Genomic DNA, 9,413 nt, shown 5'->3' with positions numbered 1-9,413 from the left:
CTGCCTCTGCCTCCCAAGTGCTGGGATTAAAGGTGTGTGCCACCACTGCCCAGCCCACAGCCATTGCTCTTAACTGAACTATCTCTGTATGGAAGTTCTTTAAAATAAGAGTATATTGTGGTAATGACTCTGTAATCTCTTAAGTACCATGTGCATGGGTAGTATTTAGCAAAAAGAGAAATGTTTTAACTTTATTACTGTACCATGTGTTCTAAATATTTTCTGTTGTGTGTCCTGTTAGGTGTGTATGACCCTCCTGATTAAAAACAAACGTATCATCACAGGGGCCAAGGGGGTCAATTTTGTGTTTTCTCCGAAATACTGATCCAAAATTCTGAGAATCCAGAGTCTTCCCATTTCTCAGTATTTCCTATCCAAGGCCTTAATACATGTATTCACACTACCAAGCTACAGTCCATCCTCTGTAATTATTCCTTTGGGCACATTTCCAAGATCATTTTTGCTTTGTCACTGAAAATTAGATGTGAATCTTATATTCTTTAAATCATTTTTACTTAAATATCATAACCATCACTTATTTCCTAGGTGATTTGAACTGTGAAACCTGTACCACAACACGGGGTGCACTAGTTGGTTTGGTTATGGGTGGTTTGTACCCTGTCCTTTTGGCTATACCTGTCAATGGGGGCCTTGCTGCCAGGTAGGACTGTTTTCTTATTTAAAAGCCGTCAATTATATGACTACCTAAGGAACTCTGAACTTTAAAAAAGCAAATATACCCTCATGTTAAGTCATTTAGACTAAATGCAGTGTTTCCCTCCTCAAGGAGTTTTTAAGATACTCTGTCATGCTGTGCCTCTTGGTGTTTCCGTTCAGGTCACTAACCTTTATTTGTGTATTAAATGCTTACTAGAAAACAAGCCAGTATTAGTGCTGCAGGTCTAGCATAACAGCTATAGCATATAAAATACCATTGAGAGTTTGTACATTGTCCTAAAGGAATAAATATGCTATCAGAAAACTGCTACCTGTAAGCCTCCCACAATTCCAGCTACTCGGAATTCTTGTAGCAATCTATTTTGTGTAACTCCGGAGAAAAAAAAAAGAGGCAAAAAAAAAAAAAAAAAGACCAGAACCATTTTTTAAGACTAAGACACAAAAGAGAATGGCAGTAATCAAAGTGTGTATGAAACCAAACAATGAATATATGCCAATAGAAGACTGTAGCTATGTTTACAATAAGACTTACAATGGAGAAGATCAATGTCTGATCATCAATATGCTTCCTTACAGGTATGAATCAAGTCCCCTCCCACAGAGGGGAAACATCTTCAATTACTGGATTACAGTTTCTAAGCCTGTCTTTAGAAAAATGTTATTTCCTACTTTGCTTCAGACTGTGTTTGCATCCTATCTTGGGTCCAGACAATATAAACTCCTCATAAAGGCCCTGCAGTTACCTGAACCTGACTTAGAAATTCATTGATTTGAAGCAAATATGTACAACAAAAATAAAGTGGTGAAAATAATCTGTCTGCAACATTAAAAATACTTGACCGGCAATTAAAGACTATACACAAGGTAGAATAAAAGAAAGCTACCAAAGGGGCATAGTTTTGAGGCTTGGAGTGTAAATTAGTGGCAGATTGACTATTTTAACATTGATGAGGCCCTGGGTTTAATCCCTAGCTCAACAAACAAAAATTAGTTTCTCTAGTCTGCCCAATGCTGTTTCTTATCCATTCCCAACACCACTCCTTCACACTATAACATTTAGTTTGGTATAAAACACAAGAAGAAAAAAATAACTACATAGCAATTATCAACACAATCTTCCCAAACCCAAACAGGAAGGAAAAGTATTCCTTTTTTTCTTAATGCGGGACGTTTCCTCATAGAGGATTAATCCTGGCCTATGTCCTTGTGCAGCTACAGAGTTTAGAAAGTTATCTTTGGAACGTCTACCTATTATGGGGTAGTTAGTTCTTCAGAGTCTCAACACTTGAGCTCCCCTCTCCTGCCCTGTCACTCATTTTATTTCGCTAGCACAGTACCAGCTTTATCCTTACCATCGATTGTTTTCTGAGGTATGTTTGTGGAGTCATTTCCTTAGATCATTTATGTTTCTGGAGTGATCTACTGTATTCTTCCCAAGTGTTTCATACCCTTCTTCTTTAAACAACTCCTTTTTTGGAACTGGAATGAACACTGTCCAACAATTCCTATTATCACAAATACTTGCACTGTTAATATTATCCACAAGCATAGCTTCTAAAATCATGAAATGTGGATATAGTCTCGGTAATAAACATTAGATCAATTCTCCATAAAGCAAGCTAGTCACCACAGAGAAAAATTCCAAAGTCTAAAACCATACTAACTATGGTTTTTCACAGCATATCTTAAGTATTCCTTCTTTTAAAACTGTGTCTTGTTGATTTAGAAAAGGTAGCTTTGGACTTGTTAAATAGGCTTTTATTGAAATAAAAAAATACCCAGGCATGCCTAGCAATTGGGAAGAAAAGGCAGGGCCATTCTCTCAGGTTTGAGGTTAGCTAGTAATTTCTAGTCCAATGCAAGACCCTTGTCTCCATCAACAAGGCCGCTACTAAAATGTTAGTTAAATTTAGCAATTTTCAGAATGCTATGATTTGTTCTTTCAAAAAGCACATGAAATGTATTCTCTATCCAGTTTCTTTAAAGTGTAAGTATGAGGGATGTTTCTAAGAGAAAAGTGTTTATTGGGCTAGTTATGTGATTTCTTTTGCTCTCTTTTCTAGAGTTCCCAAGATTTAATATGCTTTACTTTTAACTGCAATGTGAAAATGTGTTTTGTATATGACTGCCTATTTTACAAGGAATAATAGCAAAAGCAAAGGCTTTCTGATACAAAGCTGCCCACCTACATTCTCACTTTTACTTAATGCATAATTCAATTGATCAAAGTAAAAATAATTTAATAAATATAATTACTATATAATTAGATTTCTTAGGTAACACAGATGGTGCATAATCAACTTAGTAATTCAAAATCCAGTAATATACATCAATCTGTTTGATGAGTGCAAACTGTTTACTATGCTTACAACTGTCTCAGGACTCCTAACACGCTAGCTATGAATGTGTTTAATCTTTCCATCACAAAAGGATTCGTGAACCTCTTTCCTCTGCTACATAGTCAAATCCTCTCTTTTACCAACAGAAATGAGCAACTAAGCAATAAACACTTAGCCTACTGCTACAAGTCTACCAAAAACACTGTTCAGGAGGCAGCTACATGACATGAACTATGAGTAACATCAAAACCTAACGAAACTTAGTTCTTTGTAGCTCAGACCTAAGAACAATGCCTCACTGAGGAAAATGGTTAAGATTTCTGTCTAATTAAAGTAGACAGATTATTAAAACTACTTAGAATCTTGCAGTCTGCTGACTAAGCACATGACATTAGGAGTATTCAGACTCATATCTAAGTATGTATGTATACACATTATTATTAAAGTCCAAACTCTTGTTCTTAAGTAAGCCAGAAAGGTATAGGAATTTGATCCTAAAATTTGGGAACACTTTTGTGCTACAGTAAAATTCAAATTGTTACCCTGGCAGAATTACACTGTACTAAACATAGCGACTGTACCTATGAATTAGTTCTTACAAAAACATAACATTGTAAAACAGTTAAGGGTGACTGGTTAAAAATTGAGCCCATACATGATGGTATTTAAATTCAAATATTTAAATTCTTGTAGTGGCCTTTTAAATTCCTAAGTAAATGGGGGAGAACTAACCCAGAAGCACAATAAAAATATAAAGGTGGGTCTCAAAACTTAGAATTAACATACAAATGGGGGGGACCACATACAAATATTACCTATTCAATGTTGAAGAACCATTTATTTAGTTAAGAAAAGTGATTATATTTGTGAGCTCATAATCTCTACCTTCAAAATGCCTAATTACAATACATATTATTAGTGAATTATCCGCACTATGTTCTGTCAAGAGTTGTAGTCAAGGTCTGTACTATAAGAGCATGATCACTTTTAAAGATAAGCCTGTAGAAATTCCCTTTACTTTACGGGCACTGAGCATACAGACCAATACAAGAAAAAGAACAACCTGAATGAACTTTGAGTAAATTAACTGCTTCCTACCATCTCCCTCTTCTATTTCCTAAGTGAACCAAAAAATAAAATAACTCAATCTAGACCAGAAGGAAGGTGCATTAGCATATTCCAAATGATAAATGACTGGGCTCTAAGTGTTTACTTATGGAATTACCCTTATCATCCAGAATATAGATCCTTACAGAAGACCACAGAAATTAACAACAGAAACTCTATCATTCATCAGAAACCTCAACACATTCAACAAGGCCAAGTACTCAGAACACTGAAGATACCAAACCCCAGGATTGCACACGCGCTCAGGATGCCCTGAATTAGCACCCACACGTTATCTGAATCACCTTTTCAAAACACACAATCAATGCATCTATTTTAAGACACTAATCTTTTAGTTAAGGACTTTATTCTACTCAGCAACGTGTCTGTCTTCCAAAGCGGCTCTTTCCATTCCAGAATACAAACTCATGAGGTTTGTGATCACTGCTAGCTCATTTATGTCATTCTAACCCACTAAATCTAATTCCACAAAATGTCCTTGATTGTGTAAAGATCTAATATTTCTTGATGAAACTCTAGAATTCTCTTCTCCAATGGTTACAATTTTTTAAAGTATGCGATAAATTTAGTGTTATTGCCATGAATGAAAAAAAAAGAGGTGTAATTTTGTTCCAAAATTAACTTAGTCTCATGGATTTCTATTAAGTCTTTCAAGCATTCCAGAGAATCTTTTCATATCTCCATTTCTAGAAAGTGTAATCAGTATAGAAGTAATTTGGGACCTTGGAAATGGCATTCATGTCTTTCAGCAGATGCCAAATTTTTGACCGACATGGCTCCCACAATTACTGTTACCATCAGTCCAGTCAGTTAACAGGTTGTAGGAAAAGATTCGTTTTTGCAGATACTGCTAAGCTGTTTAAAGAGAAGAGAAAGAGATTAATTTAGCGAGTATGAAATGTACAGATATTTAAAATATTTTGAATACTTTGTTGGATATATCAGAGGTGTGACTACATTTTTTAACAAACATACTTTTAAGTATGGTTAAAAAAAGGACAAAAACTTAAGTCACTATGATAGAAATACTATGCCAATATGTGTTAGTCAATTAATGTATGAATATTAACTACCATAGGAAGACAGGTATTTAAAAGCTACATTTTAAGGTTTTTTATCATTTTTACACAGGTACAAATCAAGAATAAAACCTGAAACAGTTCCCCAAATACTAAATTGTTCTCAACCATCACAGTAAATACACCCAAACCTGAAAATTTCAAAGCAATCTATTTTGTATTTCTGAACTATCAAAATACTAATTATTCACAACACAGTTTTCTAAAAATAGTAAGACAACAGTTTTATATTAATCATAACTTTTTTAATTAACAAGTAGTGAACAGAACACTTAAGATACTGTTTACTACACACTGAAATAAACAACTGCTGTAAATTAAACCCAAACATTTACAGTAAAATGTGCTTACACATAAATATGATCAAATTTATTTAAAGCCCCTGATAGGTCCTAAATACATGCAGTTACCATGTAAAAACAAGACCATGAGTTGATGCAAAAAAATGACAAAGATCACTGTCACCAAAACTAGAAAAAAACAATGAAATGGAAAGAAAAAACACAGTTAATAAGACATGAGGAACCTAAGAAAGCAGCTTTAAAAATAGGACACTCTAATCTTGCCACTGTTGAGAATTCCTAATTCTCCAAACTGCCATTTATAAAATGACAGCCTAAGACTCTGTACTTGGAATTTTAAAACATCCCAATTCAGAAACTATTTTTCCCCAAGCCCACACTTCAAATGCAGGAAAAGCACTGAGGTTAAGAAAATATTCCACAGAAATGGTATAGTTTTTAGGAAAACAAACTTACTACTTCCAGAACCTTTTGAGTCTATATTAACAACCATTTTTCCTATTTTCATCCATTACTTTCCAATATCATGTTAGAGATGAATAAATTCTTTGAGCCCATAACTGAAAGATCAACAAACCTGATTTTATTATGACACCATATGTTTGTCATTGGTTCTGCACAAAATTATATACAAAGAAATATATACAAAAATGTTCAAGTATTAAATTTCAATTCAAGGCTTCTGTTTCAAAAGCTACATTTAACATACTTCAGAAAGAGCACAAATTAGTCATTTCAAATAAATTTCCAACTACTTTTGGTTTCTATATCTATGTATATATATATATATATAATTCATAGGCACTGAAATCCATGCAGCTGCATTGTGGGGCTTGTATCCTACCCTTGTAGAAGCAGGTCCGTCACTCCAAGTTGTGAGTTTGGCTACTACCCATTCATGCTCAAGTGCAGTAGAGAATTTTACAAAATGTGATAGACTGAAAAACCAGAGACTAATTTAGGTCTCAAAATCATATTATCTAGCAACAAAACATTTACAGTTGTGCAAGAACAAGATTCCATTTCCATAACCAAGTAACAAAATAAAACATCTTACATGTAGAATAACTTACATCTTTGGACTGCTGGAAAATACTTGATTATGAACATTTTAAAAATAAAAGACAGCAGAAGCCCTGATATTACCTCTGTTTCCTTATTTCTTATACTACCTTTTAAAATAAAGCAGGAAATGTGGCCAGCAGCTGGTCCCGTCTCTTCTGCCCCAACAGCTGTATCCACTTTAGCACAAAGAAAAACAAGGATGCTAAATACGTATATCCTTTATCAAACAGTGATGTTTCACAAAGAATTTAATGTCTCTTGCATTTCAGAGCATCAGAACACACACTTAAGACAAGTGGACAATAAACAGTATTTTAAGGAAAGACTTTTCCGTCTTTGGAAAAACGGTATCAATCATTTCATTAATTTAAACAAGTATTTTTAAACAGGACAAAAGTTTTAGAAATATGGAGAAAAGATTCTTTGTGAAGCCTCACTTTACATGTTTTCATTCACATTTCACAACCTTCAATATCTAATCATACAGAAATTTAGCCTAAATTTTAATACAACAAAAATACTTTCAACAATTTCTTCATACTCATTGATTAGTAATTACTGTGCTGGTCCTCAAAGAAACATTTCATTTATCATCTTCTAATTAAAACACAGAAATCTGATGGGTATGTTAACTTCCAACTTCTCAAGTGGTGAGATATTAGGGTCTTTAAATAGATTGTATTTCTGCATTTTCTGCTGAAAACTATAAGGCATTCTTAAGTATTTTAGGAGATTTGTCATCTCCAAAAAAATACCACATTTGCGCATGCCTCAATACTTATTGTCAACCTCTGAAAAGTTGCTCTACAATTGGAATTCCAATTTGCACCTTGTACAACTCGGAACTTCCATTCAACTTCACCTGTTTGACTGTCTCCAAACTGTATCTCTATTAGCAGGTTTCAGTGTACAGTTGGAACCGATGTCATCCAAGGCCATGTCCACACTGGGGACAGAAGAGCTAGGTACACGCAACTCTGAACAAGGGGACACATTTAACAGCTATTTCAACCAGAAGCAACTTAAGTACATTAATGACCAGCACAAGTCTGTTTCCAGGGTGGACAAGGCCCAAATTAAGATTCCCCTCCCACCACCTTTCAAAAAGAAAAAGAAACAAACAAAAAAAGATATCACACACACACACACATTGAGATGTCTGCCCATTAAAGTAGGCTAAGCTGCAGAGCATGAGCGTTACGGGAAGAGATGGATCCTTACCAGGTTGTGAGGCGGGAACGACTGTTCTGTAACCCCTACAACGGAGCCTGGCAGGAAGGAAATCACCTAAAAAAGAAACTGTCAGAGAGATTTAATAGTCACAGGTTATCATTAGGAGTTGGTTACAGTGTCACATTCATGCTTTTAGCTAAACACTTAAAAGATTTAATATTACTTTTTTTTTCCGCCTCTGAAATGCGTCCGGTGAAGATGTCCCACTAAGGTGTTTGACATGGTGTAAGGGAGGAGAAAGGGGTAAACGCGGATAAAGAGCAGATTACTTGACCCTACATTTTAAGAGACGACGACGCCTTCCGAGCGCACGCCGAGCAGAACTCCACCGACACCTTATCCTTGTCCACATGGAGACACACTCCTCCCGCCGCGTCGTCCTCTTCCCGAGGCTCCGGCGGCTGCTTCCCCACCGGCAGGGCGTAGTCGTGGTCGCCGGCGGGCGAGTCTCTGAAGAGGGAGGTGGTCAGCCGCAGTCCCACGCCGCTCAGCCGGCTCAGCAGGCGAGCCAGTCCGGTCTCGTTGGCCAGGACAGCCCGTAGGTAGCGACTCTCCTCCTGCAGTGCTTGCACGCGCTTGCCCAGCTCCCGATTCTCGGCCCGCAGCTCCTGGTTCTCGGCTGCCAGTCCCCGGACCCGACTCTCCAGCCCCATCACGTACTCCTTCTTCTTGAGCCGATTAAGACGGGCAGCGGCCGCCGCCGCCTTCCGGGGACTCTTGGTCGCCGCCTGGTTGCTGTCGTTGGCGCCACCGCCTCCTGCTCCCGGGGACTTTCTCCGCCTCTTCTCCCCGCCGCCGCGGTCACCGCCGCTGCTGCAACCTCCGATGCCGTTCAACAGCCTCTGCAGCAAGTCGGAGAAGCGCTGCATCTCGGCGGCCGCGGTGTCGTCGTCGTCGTCCCCCCTCAACAGGCCTCCGCTCTCCGAGCCTCCGCCGGACGAGGACAGGGGCCCGGGCGAGCTGAGCCCGGGCTCCAGGTGCCAGTCCGGTTGCCGAGGGTCCAGCAGATCGGCCAGCTCCAGCCCGGAGAGAAAGTCCATGTCCTCCGGCTCTTCCTTGGGGACCATGGCGATCGCCTCCTCCTCCTCCTCCTCCTCCATCTTCACGGGCGAGGGCGCGGGCGCGCGCACGGCCACGCTGCCGCGGCTCCCGCTCCGGGCCTCCGGCTCGCCCCCGTCCCCGTCCCCGTGAGGTTGCTCGCGGTCAGGCGATCCCGGCCTCGGCGTCTCCGCCCCCGCGGCTGCCCCGCTCGGCTCCCGGGGCGGCGCGCGCGTGGCGGGCGGCTCCCGGCTGTCGCGGCGGCTCGGGAAGTCGCGGCCCGAGGCTGCCAGCAGCTTGGTCAGGCTGTGCCTCATGGGGCTGAGCGGCGGGCCCGGGTAGGCCGCAGCCACTCCGACCCCGGGCCCCCCGCGCGCAGAGCCACGGCGCCGGGCCGACCGCAGGCGCGGGGAAAAGTCCGAGTGGCCTCCGGCGGCCGCCCAACCCCCCGCACGAGGCGGGGGGAAGGCAGTGGAAGCGCGAAGCGGCGAGGCCCGCGGGAGGACTCGGCCGCGCCACCCAGACGGCGGCCTGGCCGGAAGTTACTCTCT

The 9,413-nt window shown here is 40.1% G+C and overlaps 2 protein-coding genes across 6 annotated transcripts in view; one reads left to right on the top strand and one right to left on the bottom strand.

The window, feature by feature from the left end:
* Tmem126a (transmembrane protein 126A) overlaps positions 1-1,493 on the top strand; it is a 6,766-nt gene extending 5,273 nt beyond the window's left edge. Inside the window, exons 4-5 of the mRNA XM_021167970.2 lie at positions 547-661; positions 1,255-1,493. Coding sequence (XP_021023629.1) covers positions 547-661; positions 1,255-1,447 — 308 coding nt within the window. The 3' untranslated portion in view covers positions 1,448-1,493. The remainder of the gene's footprint in view (positions 1-546; positions 662-1,254) is intronic.
* Positions 1,494-4,458: 2,965 nt separating this feature from the next.
* Crebzf (CREB/ATF bZIP transcription factor) lies at positions 4,459-9,413 on the bottom strand. 5 transcript variants are annotated; one of them, XM_021168680.1, is made up of 4 exons: positions 8,104-9,413; positions 7,813-7,890; positions 6,699-6,767; positions 4,459-5,000 (listed from the first exon to the last, which is right to left on the bottom strand). In XM_021168680.1, the coding sequence occupies exons 1-2, from the start codon at positions 9,177-9,179 to the stop codon at positions 7,875-7,877; spliced, it is 1,092 nt and encodes a 363-aa protein (XP_021024339.1). In that variant the 5' UTR covers positions 9,180-9,413; the 3' UTR covers positions 4,459-5,000; positions 6,699-6,767; positions 7,813-7,874. The 5 variants fall into 5 exon arrangements, with proteins under 5 accessions (XP_021024339.1, XP_021024338.1, XP_029335333.1 ...); XM_021168679.1 differs by having other exon boundaries at positions 4,459-6,767; XM_029479473.1 differs by having other exon boundaries at positions 6,699-7,890; positions 8,104-9,402.

Source organism: Mus caroli, chromosome 7, assembly GCF_900094665.2.
Source record: "Mus caroli chromosome 7, CAROLI_EIJ_v1.1, whole genome shotgun sequence".
Taxonomy (NCBI): domain Eukaryota; kingdom Metazoa; phylum Chordata; class Mammalia; order Rodentia; family Muridae; genus Mus; species Mus caroli.
This window is presented reverse-complemented; position numbering and strand designations above follow the sequence as displayed.